Source organism: Thunnus albacares, chromosome 12 (assembly GCF_914725855.1).
Source record: "Thunnus albacares chromosome 12, fThuAlb1.1, whole genome shotgun sequence".
NCBI lineage: Eukaryota > Metazoa > Chordata > Actinopteri > Scombriformes > Scombridae > Thunnus > Thunnus albacares.
Genome location: NC_058117.1, coordinates 21,698,822 through 21,714,719, shown reverse-complemented (window position 1 = coordinate 21,714,719; position 15,898 = coordinate 21,698,822). Strand labels below are relative to the sequence as shown.

General features: G+C 44.5%; 1 protein-coding gene across 9 annotated transcripts in view; it reads left to right on the top strand.

The window, feature by feature from the left end:
- The window catches only part of LOC122994647 (receptor-type tyrosine-protein phosphatase F), a 187,205-nt gene that overhangs the window by 146,777 nt on the left and 24,530 nt on the right, over nucleotides 1-15,898 (top strand). For 6 of the 9 annotated variants that reach the window (XM_044369458.1, XM_044369455.1, XM_044369457.1 and 3 more), the window contains 5 exons: nucleotides 1,190-1,268; nucleotides 2,361-2,585; nucleotides 9,561-9,715; nucleotides 13,260-13,372; nucleotides 15,568-15,600. In XM_044369458.1, the coding sequence (XP_044225393.1) occupies nucleotides 1,190-1,268; nucleotides 2,361-2,585; nucleotides 9,561-9,715; nucleotides 13,260-13,372; nucleotides 15,568-15,600 (605 nt within the window). The remainder of the gene's footprint in view (nucleotides 1-1,189; nucleotides 1,269-2,360; nucleotides 2,586-9,560; nucleotides 9,716-13,259; nucleotides 13,373-15,567; nucleotides 15,601-15,898) is intronic. The other 3 variants (XM_044369464.1, XM_044369463.1, XM_044369459.1) reach the window with 1 other exon arrangement.

Here is a 15,898-nt window from a genome sequence, read left to right as displayed (position 1 = left end):
GCAGCTAATTCATCTGCAGCTCTGAAAATTTCCAATAGCAACAGCAGCACTAGTGGCATGTTTGTATCTGATCAATACTAAACTTATTTTAAAACTTAAAACTGCTACTTTTGGTCTCTCAGCCAACTTTATGGCACAGCAGCTGATGATAATTGCAACTTTTAACATCTTGTCTAGCTGTATTATCTTTTGACTCAAATTGTTAAGAGCAGACTTGTGCCTGACCCTGATGAGTAAAGCCTAAAACACACACACACATGTAGGACACATCAGAGTAAGGGGAGTGCACAGGGTTGATTGGTAAAAAGATTACAGGGCTGTCAGGGCTGGCCAAGCTCTGGCACAGATTGACAGGCAAAGAGCGCAGGTGATTGGGGATTGGAAAGTGGAGGGGTGGGTGTGTGTGTGTCTGTGTGCGTGTGTGTGTGTGTCTGTGTGTGTGTGGTGAGGAAGGAAGAGGAGTCTTGTTATACATGTCTTCTCCCACTTTGAGGCTTGACTGACTGTTGAATCACAGAGTCGAGGCCTGGAGAGAAGGGGAGAGAAGCAGCTGCTTTCACTGTCAGCAGCAGCTGATTTTACAAGTGGTTGAATGCCGCAGTGGGTGAAAAACTTTGAGCTGAGAGAAGACAGACTGGGGGAGAAAACGAGAGAGACAGCAAGAAAGAGCCAGAACATAAATAAACACAGACACAGATGTTTGTACATTGTGTACTCACAAGTGTTTTCCTCTATTTATTACTTAACTCCTTAGTTTGACCCCAAACTCCTAAATGTCTTTCTAATGTCTTTCTGTTCCTTCTACTTTGGTTTTTATTATAACAGCAATAAAAACACACACACACAAGTAGTAACATAGCTGGTCTTATTAACCTAAGGATTCCTATGGGGATCTCTATTAGCTGAGGGCTCCTCTCACTGGGACAGTGTTTGTTCCAATCTACATGGCAGATGTTCTTAGTGATTAGCCATTAATTGGAGAATGCAGTGCCAATCTGCTGGTGTTCGACCTTGGTTGGACCCGCTTGTGTAGCGCTCAAGTTTTGAATTCAGCCCAGCAAGCCTCACAGTGAAAGTATGTCTTTCTAAATGTTTTCACTGTGTTATTAATGTGCTTGGCCCACTTTGATCTCAGCGTGTATGTGCTTCAGTTACTCAGTCTTAACACAGGCTTTATTTTTCTTGGCAGGTGGTACTACATCGTGGTGGTGCCGGTGTCCCAGTCAACGCGCCGGTGGAAGAATCCAGACGAGATGGACCTGGATGAGGTGAGTGCCAGCCGGTGGCTGATTGGCTAATGTGCCAGGTCAGAGGCCACCAATAGCCTCTCCTGTTCCAACAGGGTAGGAAGTCACTGGTTGTAGCTAATTAGCTCTACCCTTCTGGGCTCAGGGAGGGGAGGTGCAGGGTAGAGAGATTTCAAATGACTCACTCTTGCAGGTGGGGAGTATCCTGATTTGATGTCAGCTCTGCAGACAATTCCCATCTGCTGAATCCAACAGTGAACAGAGAATAATCTTAATGGTATATAACCATTGATGTAGATGTTAAGCAAGTTTATTTTTACTTTTCAAAATAGTAGTTAGAAATTACTGTTCTACCTCCATATTTTTCTTTATAGTCTCAGAGTTTGGCAACTCCAGACAAAGTTTTACATAAGGTATTCAAATGAGGATAAAGATTTATGACTGTTTTATTATTCTATTGAATAAAGGTCTTCCTTGTCCACTAGGGAATTTAAGCTAAATGACATGCCTGAATATTAATAGCATCATTTTTAAGTAAACTGCGAAGCTCACTGGTTTGGATCGCTATTGTTCAAGCTCCCTGTAGAAATAACAGAAGAGACCAAGAGAGAGAAAGAGATGGGACTCCTTGAGTCATTAAACACTGAGCAGGCCATTGTCTCCTCCCTCCGACATAATGATTTAATAAAGCTACATCTGGAGCAGCACATGAGACATCACTGACAGAAAACAAAATGCTGCTGAAAACAATGCCGCAGTGCTGTATGCTCCTGCTCATTTATTAACCAGGCTGGCAGTCATGCTGAGATTGTGTGCTGGAGCAAGCGCTAATTGCTCACTTCGTAGCTTGGCTGCATTGTTTGCAAAGTTATATCACTGAGCAAAGGGCATTTTAGCTGTGTGGAATTTTTTAGATTTTAGGAGTTAGGGCATTCAGTTGTTCTGTTGCACATAATTTAATTCTTTTTTTTTTTTTTGCCAAGTCTCATTCATCGTTGGCTTTCACCTCCATGTGACAGCGTGATGCAGTAAATTGAGTCTCTTTATTAACTCTTCCTTTTCCTCTGTGTTGCCAAACTTAACCTTAACCTTTGCCTTCTATGTTTTCCACAGCTGCTAAAGTCAAGTGAGGGCCCTGTCCTGAGGCGGCGACGCCACCTTGATTCCTCGAAGCCTTACATTGCCGCCAAGTTGGCTTCACTGCCGACCACCTTCACCCTTGGCGATGAGAAGAGATACAACGGCTTCTACAACAAGCCCCTGACCAGTCAGCAGGAGTATCTCTGCTTTGTCCTGGCCGTACTCCGATACGAAGGGACAGACGGCGCTGCTAATTATGTAAGACACACACACACACACACACAATAAGCAAAACTTAAATTAATTGATTAAGGACAGACAGTTATTCTCAAGTGATATATTTACAACACCAACCAATAAACTGAATAAAAGCCTCTCCTGAATTTGTTGAATTAAAACTGAATTGGCCTGAGCCTGTTATGTATTTGCACACGTCACATTTTCATTTTTCTGACAAACTATTTAAGTTTATTACCCATCCCCAGGCTCTAACCACACTGCCCATTAAGCGATTCCAAAATGGCAGCGGCAAGCCAAATTGTTGTTGTTTTCACTGCCACTTACCCTTTAATACGGCCGCTTCTAAAAGTCATTGCAGCTTGTCCTGATAAGTCCCTTATCAGTTGACAGTGACATCAGAGATCCAGCTTTGCCATTTCACCAGTCAGCAGGGCCCAGCGCAGATCCCTTTACAATGCTTATACAAGACTCTTGGCTTTCTAAGTGGAGGCCCTATGCACTCGTCAAACAGCACTAACACAGAGGCCCGGCTCTTTGGATGGTCTGGAGTAAACTTCACTGCAGGAAGAATGAGAGCCTGCGATTGCTCTGGGCTCCTCCACTACCCGGGACATGCATATTCAGTAGCTGGGCCCACAGCGACCACAGAGGGGGAGAGAGCGAGCGCTTCATGTCCGAAACCAAATCCCAGACTTTTCACCTATTTCTTTCTCTTCCCTCTCTCTTCTCAGCTTTTTTTTTTTCCTCTCACTCACTCTCTGCTTCTCTGTGTCTCTCTCCCTCTCCCCATCTTTCTCTACTGTGAAGAGAGCAGAGGAGATTGATTAGTGCGGCTGGAGTTAAGAGGGAGACGAGTGCCTGGTCACAGGGCCTAGGGAGTCTAAAGCAGGCCTGATTCCCTTGAAATGCTGCTTTAAATGTCCCTAAAGCCCCCCCTCCCCCAGTAATCCCCCACTCCTTCTCTCTGAGAAGAGGAGGGAGGTGCGAAAGAGAGTATATTGGGCAGCCAAGATACACTTGACTTCAAAGGAGATGCTTAAAGCCCATCACTGCACAACACTCTCCCTGCACCTGCCAGACACACTAGGTTGGATCAGTCGCACTCAAGATTTGTCTTTCTCTGTGTACTCCCCCTCCTTAAACTATGTAGCACCCTCCCATCTTTAAACTTAATCGTTTGGATTAATCAGGCTTCACTCACAGGCTGTTTACCTGCACTAAAGCAACCTGGTTATTAGCGGCTTTCTGCACTAACCCTATTTATTTCTGAACAAGCCTCCTGGATTCCTTAACTAGGGTAAAGGGTTACCACAAACCTGGTTAATGAGGCAATATTGCTGGAGAACCCTTTTTTTTTTTTTTACAGTTTTCTACATTTTTTACATGTGTGCATGTGCACAACGAAGACTTTAGATTAGGAAGGTGTTGCTGTGACAGGGATTAAAGGAAGGATCATTACTCATAGTGGTGCATGCTTGTACTGTACCTAAAATAATTAAGTCGGAATATAACCGGCATTGAAAAAATAAGTCTGAATGAGTTGATTTCCAGAGATGAACATTAGAGTATTTGTAGAAAATGTCATACAAATTGCTCACACAAAATGGAAAAAAAAAACAGTTTCTCACTACAGAGCCTGTCCTCTCACTGAACCGTCGCTCCAAATGCTCTGGCCGGAAAAAAAAAACCTCTTCAGGCTGCAGCATCCTACTGTGTCACAAATTCACTTAAAATATGCCATATTTGGTTCAAAAATGTGGTAGGGGATGGAAAAGGAATCTAATAACTGACCAACCTGGTGCATATAATACGCACAGTAACAAGACTATGATGTCCTGATTTCTCCCAGTGAGCTGGTTTCTTGTGTGCATAAAAACATATTGAATTCCGAGGTGGCGACTACAGGCAGGCTGTCATTGATCGACTCAAATCCCCAAACTGCACTCTTTTGGAAACTCCGATGCCACAGCAGTATTTGTTTTTGTCAACCCCAACGCGGCACTCACAAACATTTATTACCAAACACAAACGGGTACAGAAGGTAAAGCGCGCAGTGAGAGCGAGCAGTTGGCAGAAGCCGCCTCGAGCAGGATCTTCACCAGACCCGGGAGAATAAGACAACAAGTACTGGAGTAAATGACTTGTGTCTTTACTACACTTCCCCACCACCACCCAAACTCCCTCAGCGTAGATCAAACAGGACCGCCAGGGTTTAATAAGCCCTCGTATATCAATGGCCACAAGCAGCCAGCAGTGGTTGGAGGGAAGAAGAGAAGGAAAGGAAGGCAAAGGGGGATGAGAGGGAGAAAGAAGAAGGGAGTGTGCCTTCATGTCTCCCCAGCACCCCAAGGCAGATAAACAAGCCGGGGGAAGTGTGAAATGGGATGATAGATGCTGCGTGTGTATAAACAGTATCATTTAATGCGAGAAGAGAGTGAGGGAGGGAGGTAGCATGAAATATTGTGTGATGTGCGACAGAGAGGAGAGGTGGTGTTGGAGAGAGGAAAAGAGGAAAGCAAAATTTTTTGTCTTGTGTCCTGTCCAGCCTGTGAAGCCGGGATGAGAGAGAGTGAACTGGTGGAAGAGGAGGAGATTGTGCTAATGTGTGGCTTTCTTTTGATAAGGGAGAGGTGAGCTTGAGAGAAACCAAGATGGACAGTGTTCAAATGTGTGTACCACAGTTTTCCGTTTGCAATACAATCCAGGCATTTATATTCTGCTCACTCTCAACAAGAATTGGCTTTTTAGCACTAATTCTGTTGGTGCTCTGGGCTCAAAACACCCTTAACATGGAATACTGGTTTCTTTTGAAATATACCGTAAAAGGCTTTTGACGAACAATATCAAGAAAGAATTATGAAAACAATATGTTCTTTTCTTACAGAGAGTATGAGGGCATATTCAATCCAAACCTTTCACCAAGGGTGGTAGAAATTTAGGCAATTTCGGAGGGATCCTCTGTTCAACTGTGCAACGTCACCTCCGTTCCTAGAGGCGCTTCCCTCTAGCAATGCCTCCAGATATCTGGATGCTTAGTATTCAGACAGCCAGAGAGGTAAAAGTGCAGTTTCTGAATGGGAAAAGAGGGCATGTGAGGGGAAAAATGGAGTTTAGAGAAAAAAAAAGTATGAAGGGAGAACTTCAGTGTGAAGGAGAAGGGTCATCATACAGGGTAGGCTAGACCCTGTAGCCACATTTCTGTTTCTGATAGATAAAGGCATACTCACGCATACTATCATCTCTCCCTCTCACTCTTCATACAGCTTTCTCTTGCCTTCCTTCTACCTCCCTCTAACTGTCTTTGCCTGTGTCAGGCAACAATGAGTGTGGGCTCCTCAGTCTCCCTGGGGAGGCAGGGAGAGCGGCAGATACATAATGGGCGTCTTTGCATGTTTGTTTGTTTGTCTGGCACACACCCCTGCGGCTTATTTAAGACACTTTTGGAGAGACGAGGAGCTAGCGGGGTCAATGGTGAGTTGAAACAAATGTGCCTGTACTGCACGTAGCGGATTCTGAGCTCAGGGGATGGTGGAACATCGGATGACTGGGAAGTTGTGTAGCCCACGGGCTAGATAGCAGACTCGATATACTGCTACTACCATAACACCTCTGCCTCAGTCTGTCTCTTCGCTCTCTGCCATCTCTCATCACCCACTCTCTCTCTCTCCCTTGTTCTCTTACTCTGTCTCAGACAAACACTTGCAATCACACACACACATACTCAGCGGCTGCGACCTAGACAAACACACACACACACACACTCGTGGAGGCTCAGAGGAGCTTGAGAAAAGGCTCAGAAAAACTGATGTTCCACAAATGCTCACACGCGCGCTCTTACACACATTTGTTTATAGTCTTTTACACTCAATCACACACGTTCTCTTTCCCTCTCACTGACAGATGCACACACGTACCGACACTTGCAGACACTTTATTCACTCACAGTGCTTACAGTGGTATATACAGTGTCTACAGTACAGAAAAAATACTCATCTGCAGTGTTAACAAACATCCATAGTCATTATGTATGTCCTGTGTCTCTTCTCACTATAGAATCTGAATCCAGTGTCTAATCTTCTGTCTGAATCTGATTTCCTTATCAGATTTATTTAGGTTTAAGCAACTTAATTTGTAAATAACTAAAAACCAAATATTCAGCTGAGATTTGTTATCGCCTTTTGTTGACAGAGAAGGCACTTCAGGTTTGATTTGTAGAGTGATTAAAGTTCAAAATTAGTCAGCACGACAAGAAAATTAAATCAGAGCAGCATTAAATGATGGATTATACAAATGTAATCATAAATTATTAAATTTGTAGCTGACAAATTAAAATAATAAGGTGGACCCTACTTTTTACAAGCTCCAAATACTGGAGTTCCTGATAAGTTGATATGGTTACGATATTGATAATGATGTGATATGGTACATATAGAAGGTTAACTGGAAGATGGGCATCATTTTACCAGTAAAGAGTCACCACTCTGTTGGTCTTGTTGAGCTGCAGAAACACACAGTATTCTGCTGGACATGGAGGGATGCTAGAGCGGGGCTTTTTTTCATCTACCAGCACAGACAGAGTGCAGACACCGGCTTAACTAGACAAAAGCTGAAAATTTCATTTTGGCCTTAATTCAAATGTATTATGTAGTTAACGTCAATTAGCTACTGCTGAGACATTTCAAATTGCAAAAGCAACAGTGAGCAATGGTTAAAAATGGGAAGTGTGAGTTTTTTGCATATTGCTCTTTGCTGTTCAAAAAGAGTCTGGGTGGTTAAAAGACTGAAGATTCTGCGTAGCAAATCCAGTGGCAAGAAATACACATTCACATATATTTGATGATTCTCACTGTCTCTGACTCACTCACTCTCAAGCTCGCACATTCCTTCACTGCACCACCGCTCCATTGTGATACCACTCTGCGAGGGCCGGGGCATTAGGAGCTGCGTGACTGAGCTTTTATCAGATATTAGGGCCGTTCAAATGGATGATCCCAGTACTTCGCCGTGACCAACAGACAAAAAGCCCTCTCTTTTTGTTCGGCCCGCTCTTCTTCTCTCACTCTTCCTCCCTTATCCTTCTCTGAAAGCACAGCTGCAGTCATTTGTTACACCACAGAGAGAAAAAAAAAGTTTTTTCCCAGGATTCCCTGCAGGGCCACATCCTACAGCCTTTTTTGGGCTCTCCCGGAGGAACAGGAAGTCTTGTGGTGTCGTCACATCAGCACTGTCCCACCACTGTGTAGTTTGTCTTTGTTCTTAGATAATAGGTTCCTCTCGACAGAACACAGAATGGAAAAGAACCGGTCTCAAGCGCCTGGTCTGTGTATCTGTGTGTGCGAGAGACAAAGACAAATGAAAAACATTGCTACTTAAAACTGATCCTGAAAATGTGAATCTTTTTTTCTTATCTTGCGTCTGCTCCTAATATCAGAGCATGCCGGTATGCACGTACACGATTGAGACATGCTGTAACACTCACACACCCGTCCTGTAAATGTTTCCGCCAGTTGCCCAAGAGTACAAGAGATAACAGAACTATACGACAGAGCGCAGGACTCTTTGAGCTCATCTCAGCTTATCTTTCCAATTAATATCTGCCTGTGTGCCGAAGAGCAGGCTGCTGTGCGGCTAATGATCCGGATTACTGCTGCCTGCCGCCCCGCCACTCCTGCTGCATGCTGGGAGCCCAATTCCCTTCGAGGGCTGCGATCTGTCACCCTCCCCTCCCCAACCTGCATCTCCCATCATTGTTCAATAGGAGGCACGCTGGGCTCTAATGACAGATGCCTCGCACCTCCCTCTTTCTCTTTCTCATCTGTCACCTTGGTCTTCCGCAGTTGGACTCTCTCTTTCTTTGAGACACTTTTTTTAAACACCATACTGCGTCGCTTCGTGCACCCGCTCCTCAGACACACACTCAAACACACCTCCATCACTCCCCCTCCTCCTCCTCCTCCTCCTCCTCCTCCTCCTCCTCCTCCTACTCCTCTCCGTCATTTGAAGACGAAGGAGCGGGGAGATGTCTCATTTACAACCAAGGTGGAAACGCACCCTCACCATCACCTCCTCCTCCTCTTCCGTCACGGTGTGAACACTAATGAAGAAGAGATGAGTCCTCTCCTGTGCCCCCATTTATCTCAGCGGCCAAGGGACATTCACACTCATCCCTGCCGCTCTCTTCTTCTCTGTTTCTATCTTTCTCACTCTCCTGTCTCACACCCATCAGCTGTCTCAGTTACCTCTAATGGGATGCAGTGCTTTAATGGAAACATGGTCATACCTTCATTAGCCGATGTGGCGATTAACTTTTGGAAAAGTGTTTTGAGTTTGGTCGATCCTTATAGCTTGTTCTGCTGCATCCTTGAACCATGGCCTATTATTAGCATTAAATGTCAGATATTTGTATTCCTTCTATCCCTTTCCTAATCTGTTTCCAACTACATAAAATACTGTATAATAAATGTCTGTTTCCTGATTCCTTTTGTTTTTCTCTTTGATTTAAGAATATTTGGGGTTCTCAATCAGCTTGTCTGTCATTCATATTCACTTTGGAGCTAATTTATGACCCATCCTTATCTTGTTTAATCTTAGCATCAGAACAAAAAATGCACAGCTCACACTGAGTCAGTGTGTTGGACGTTTTGATGTAGTAATAAGCACCTGTGGTTCTTCACCTGACCAGTTCACTGTGTCGAGCTACACTAACAAAAAAGCTAAGAAAAATATTCAAATGTATCTTTAGACCAACTTCTAATCTATATTAAAACCTAAGAAAACTGCCAATTACCCACGACTTCCTGTGGTTACTCCACATTTAAAAACTGTGCTGAATGTTGAATTATCTGCTTTCAGCAGGAAAACCCTGCCCTACCCCTCAGGAGGGCCGCCTCAAATTTAGATGAGAAGGGAAAACCTTGAATAAATCCTATAGCTCTGAAGAGACTTGGCTCTCATGAACCTGCACATGAACCTCCCTTTTCTTTTCCCTTACAGATGACGTTTTCAGCAAGTCCCTACTCCGACCTCATCCAGGTCACCACACGTATGTCTCAGGGGATGGAGCAACCCGAAATGTTGTGGGTCATGGGCCCAGTGTTGGCTGTGGTCCTCATCATCATCATCGTCATCGCCATCCTGCTCTTTAAGAAGTAAGAGGCTGTGCTTCTGTGTATCATTCCTCTGTGCTTGTTTGAGGTTGAACTGCAGTGACACTTGTGATTGTAGGTTTCTTTTGGTTGCATCAGGATTGGTAATGAGGTATGCCCCCCTCTGCCACTTGCACCAGGCTGCTCACACACCAAACTGTAACATCCAATTTCCTTACCATAATACACAGTGTAATGGGAAAGGAAAAAAAAAGGCAGATTGATTTATCTTTTTGAAAATCCTCATTTCTCCCCGAAAGATTTGAGCTCAGTTGGCTGTTTTTAACAATACCATGTGAAGTGTCAGTTGAAATGGCAGCTGACATTGCCTCCTTAATAAAAAGCACAGCTTGGCTGTCAAAAACCCTTAGTTAGGAGTGAGAAATGTGTTTTGGCCAACACTATTGGTCATTTCAAATAAGAAACAGAAGACTGCAACAGAGGGCTTAACTAAAAGCTCAGTGAATATCTCTTATAAGCACCTCAGCTACCCCTGTGCTACACAGGCCAACAAGGTGCTGGGGAGGTACAGATAAATGGCTAGTGGTAGTGCTGAAATGATCAGTCGATTAGTTTGTCAACCTCTATTTTGATAATCAATTGTTTTAGGTCATTTATTAAGCAAAAATGCTAAACCTTTGCTAGTTTTCACTTCTAAAATCTGAAGATTTCCTTTGTTTTATATCATTGTAAGATGAGTATCTTTGGGTTTTAGACTTAAAAAATAAAAATATAATTTGTATGGTGTAATGATAATGTGGTTTAAACTATATAAAAATACAATTTGGATGGGAATCTTTTATCTATCAGCCATCACTCACCTCGCTTTGCTTTTTTTCTGTTTAAGACACACCTCCCTATCTTCTCCTGATGGCTCCATTACAAATTTGTTATTTCATATCATACCTGTTCTCCACAGCCTGCAGACTGCTGTGTGGCTTCTGTCTCCAGCAGACTCAGAAAGGGACTGGTTAATAATAGGCCTTTGGCTCACTGCTGAGAAGCACGTCCTCTGTCTGGAAGCCCTTTCTCCATGTAGACGCAGATTGACAGGAGGGACTGTGGGGAGGTGGATGTGTGCCCTTTTCACTGTGGATTGGCATTAAATGTGCAAAGGAATAATCACAGCTTGGGTTGTTATTGTTACTTGCATATTCGCCAAGACCAACACCAGCAGTGAACAATGATGAGGTTATTCTAGAAAGTCTCAAGCAAGCGTTAAGATAACTTTTTGTGCTGTGCTTTCATGATGTGGTTTGAAATTTTGTATGAACTGGATTTAGCTCTCTGAAAATAGTACAAAGTTCGAACAAACTTTTGGTGAAAGGAGTTTTGGGTCCATGTGGATAACAATTACCTATTAATCCCCCCTCCCCTTTCTCTTTGCCTTCTGTGAATGCAGCAAACAGGAAAGGTTGGTACTGTCACTGTCACCTCAGCCACAACTTCATCTTTCACAGCCCAAGCCCTTTTCATTTGTGTTGTGAAATTGGTGGTATTCTTCAATTCATTGGGGTTGCAGGGTCAGCTTCCTCTCAGCTCCAGTCAGTATTTGCGCCAAAAAAATCTTCCTGTAACACAAAAATGAAAGGAAATATCTTTAAATTGGTTTGTCTAGTCTTGATTTGTTCGGTTTGAAAAGACTTACAAGACATGAGAAGCAGCCGACTCTGCAGCCTTTGATAACTGGGGTCAAAGGAACCCCAGGGTCACACCCGTGTACCAATGCATGTTCCACATCTAGTGCCAGTGTTCCCCCTTCAGATCGTCCTGTCTGCTGTGGTTTGTCTCCGTGCTGTGTTTCATTATCCACCCAGTGTCAGCGCGCTCCTTCAAGATTGGCCCCATCTGAATATGCCAAGGCATCACCTGCTGTTGAATGGGCCATTGTGAAGTAAATGCCAGGCGGGGAAACTGCTGAAAAAGAAATGTTCCCATCTTTTAAGCTGACATTTTCCACAGAGACCCATTCCTCCACTTTTAGCCTTTTTTCCCCTCTCCCTGCCTCCTCGTGGCAGGAGTCTCAACAAAGGGCCCTGTTCTACCCTCATTAAGCACACCCTGTACTGCACACATACTTACACACTCACACAGTCTGTGTGTATAAGTATGTGTGTACTTACATTCTCACACGTCTTAACCCTCACTTTGAGCCTGAGATGAATAACCCCATTGAGATTGCTGCCATGTTTACTTTAGCCCAGCACGAAAGTGTCATGTAGATTGGCATCTGATTGGGTCAGAGGGAGAGATGAGGGGTGTGGAGAACAGATCACAGATGCCCAAGTCTTTCAACCCCCCCTTCCCCAGCACCAGCACCATCAGTGATCTCTGGGAAAACCGGATACAGCCTGGCTCAGCTCACGGCTGGAGAGGAAGAGATGCTTGTCATAGATTAGCCGTCACGCTGCTAGCATTAGCTTAAGCCCCTGCAGCATAAGATAACAGGTGGCGGTGAGGCCCAAGGCCCAGCGGCTGAGGTGGACCGTGTTAAGGCTGTATGTGCACCACCAGCTTTATGTATTCTCACCACATCGGGCTTCAACAGAAGGCCCTGCTCCTGCCTAAAACCCATGCTTGCCACTTGCAAATGGAGTGCAATGAGATGTGAAATTTCCACAGGGCGCCCTGATGCTGCCTTCCGCCCATTTCCATTTGCAGTCAGAAGGCTTGTGTGTCTGCAGCTGTATCTGCATGAGAGTGTGTGTGTGCGTGTGGTTGCGAAAGTGAGAGAGGTGGGAAAGTGTACATCTGTGTGCGTGTTTGTGTGTGTATGTCAACAGATGCTGGCTGTCTGAGCATTAGAATACAGGCAGGCTGCGTTTTCTGTTTCTCTTTCAGCCTGATGGACAAAGCTACGGTCGACTGAGCTGAGCCAGTCTGAGCTGTGCTTTTCTGTTCTGTGCTGTGCTAGGCTCAGCTAGGCCAGGCCTGGCAGCACAGGTGCTGCAGAACTGGTCTAATTACCCAGTGTTGTGCCACCCAGCTGATGAGCTAATTACAGCATCCGCCTGTTTTCCTCTCAACCTGGAAAGCCAGTAAACACAATGTGTTGTTAGCACACACACACACACAGCAGCAGCAAAAATCACACATTTAAATCTTTGCTACACACAAACACACACGCATATGTACACATACCGACACAGCAGCTGTCACCTATCCAGCAGCAAACAAACCGAACCTAGCCCACTCCAGGAAAATGATGGCATTTCTTCAAACACATTAAACTCCAGTTGGCAAACTAATGGGGGTAATGCCCTGGTACCTACTGTCTCTTGAATTGCTGGTCCTCAGAACTAGTTTTGAGAACCATTATCTATGCCGTTAATCTCATTGAGTGTGTAACACAGTGAAAATGCATTTCCTTCAGCCCTGTTTTCTAACCATATAGAGGAAACACTGATGTCATTCTTAATCATCCTGTCAGTGCCACTTGCGGTTAGCTATAGGAATTGATGGCTAGGTGCAGAGCAAGTGTATTAAGCATGTAGGTGGCCTCAGCATGATGTTGTTAAACCACTGCTCTCTGTTTCTGTCACCTCAGGAAACGGGCATCACCCCTACCCAAGGATGAGCACTCAGGTGGGGTGAAAGACTCCCTCCTGGCTAACTCCTCCGACCCTGTGGAGATGAGAAGACTCAACTACCAAACCCCAGGTAACGAACAATGTTCTAACAATTACACATGTAGCGACATATGGTAATGTTTGCTCTGCCTTCCCTCAGCAACTACCCTTAAAGTTAACCTTTTCTTGCTCCCATGGACCTGCTAAGTGGTAAACTGAGGGAGGTTTGTTGTATTGAACTCCCAAGTGTGAATGTCTTGATTAAATGTGGGAGATGCTGGAAAACAGCATGTGCTTAGTCAATATTTCCCTACATAAGAATGGTTAAAAAGTATATTCTGTCTTTGTGACTGTAGATTTGGAGGGGCTTCACTCCAAAATGGAAATCTTCCCTGAAATTCATCAGTCAGTAATTCAAAAACAGAGATAATCCTATCTTCAGCACTGAAAGAAGATATCTATACCCTTAATAGTGTTCCTTAATATCTTTTATTTTCAAGCGTTTTTTTTTTTTGTTCTCAAAAATAGAAAAATTGGTCAGTAAGAGAAAATAAACAAATCGTGTTCGTCATCATACCCAGCTGTGGATGCTGTGAGTGGAGTCAGGCTGAGTGAATTCAGATTCCATCCACGCACAGTGGTGAAGTGGGGTGGGTTGAAGGGAGGGGGGGGCGGGGGGGGGGGGGGGGTTGTGTCAGGGTGCCCGCCTCAGCATCAGCCTTCTGCCTTTCTCTTCCTGATCTCCTCGCTCCTCCTCCCTCCATGAGCTCCTTTCATTCCCCCCAGCTGGTAATGAGTCCTGCTGCCTCTGATGTCAAGGTGAGCCAGGCGGAGGGAACAATGGAGCTGAGAGAAAATGTCAACCCTGGTGCATGCGCATGTGTGCGTGTTTCTGTAGGTTTGCAATGTGTGTGTATGTGTGTATCCCTTCTCACGGGTTATTAAAGATCCCATTCGCCATACACACACACACACATGCATAGCCCCTTTGAACCCCTGCAGAGGAATTAAGCAGTGCTGCCGCTCTAAAAGAGCCCTGTTCTCCCGTCCTCCCACTCCACCTTTTTTCTCTTTTGTCTTCCATTTCCCCCTGTAGGGTAATCTCTCTCTCTCTGTCTCTCTCTCTCTCTCTTTCTCTCACACCCCCCACCCCATCTCTCTCTCTCTCTATCTATCTCTCTATACGTCAACATGTATCTCTTTCTTTCTCTCCCTTTTCACCTCGCTGTGTTGCTTCAAGAACAGTGATTATCAAAAATCATCAAGGCTGCGTCTAGCTCGTGTAAACGTGTGAGACTCGAAGGCTGAACTGAGTGAATATTGAACAACCCATTCCTCTGTCCTCCCGCTCTTTCTCTCTTTGATTCGCCCACAGCAGGTGAACATTCTTGCCCTGATTCTGATTGTTGTTAAGTGGTCCAGCCAATTGCAGCTCATGTCTCCAGCATGTTGGTTTGTTAAACAGATCTGGGCTGCACACTTGGCACTCCAGCAGCAGGCGTGTGATTCTATGAGTAACTGCCCTGGTGTATCCTTGGCAGACCTGGTTCAGATAGTATTTGCAAATACTTTACTGTGATCATTCATGTTTAACACCTCAAATAAAACCTAGTGCCAGGGCATATCAAAGGGGAATTCTTGTTCCGGATCTTAGTTTTGGGAGTTATTTTTTTCAGTAATGATGGCTAATTGCTGATATCTGGAAATACAGTGATAGCGCAGACCAATGGAGCAAAGAACACAAGCAAACAAAGTCGAATGGTAAAATTTTCACCCAAACTGTCAGTTGTAAATACCCTTCTAATTTCACAGACCTTTCCCAACATTTTAGGCTTTTATTTTACCTATAGATAAAGTGGTTTAGCTCATCTGTCTGATCATCTGACCTCTTGTATTTCTTGCTCCACTATGTTCCCAGATCTCAGTAATTTCCTTGATGGTTATAATGTTATCCTAACCATTAGAAATGATGGCCAAAACTTGGAAAATAAGACCCAAGCTGTAATAAACTGAAATTGTCCTCAAGATAAAACAAGAAGTGCCCTTTATGGACTAGTGCAATTTACACTGAGCAATCACAGGGGAGTATGTCAAGGTCCAGCTTCTGTTTAACAGCCTAAACTACGCTTCTTGAGTTCTCCTGATAGGGCAAACACCACCCCGCTGTGCACTCCAACTAGCTTGAAAGGTTATTTGCAGATACTGTTTGGCCCTGGTCTGATCCTGAGCCATCTCCATTGATTGAGTGTTCTTCTTCCTTCCTCCTTGACTCTCCTCTCTCCACAGGTCCCAGCACTCATCGCTGCCCCAACACTCCAAGTTAGTCTGATCTCTCACCTACTGTGTATTTCCCACACATGCAGTCTTCCTCTCTCACTCGCTCCTGATCCCATTCCCCTGTTGCAATCCTGACAGACATCGCAAGCCCACAACCTTGTAGCCTCTGGCACTCCAAGGATGCTGCAATTTCCTAAACACCTTTTTGGTGCGGAAGCAAAAGGTTTAGACGGCTTCATGGATAGTTGAGCAGTGCGGACAGTTACACTTGCTGTACATTAGCCTTGCTATCTATGTCTTCACTCTCCATTTAACCAACAACATGGCTGTAAAAGACCTG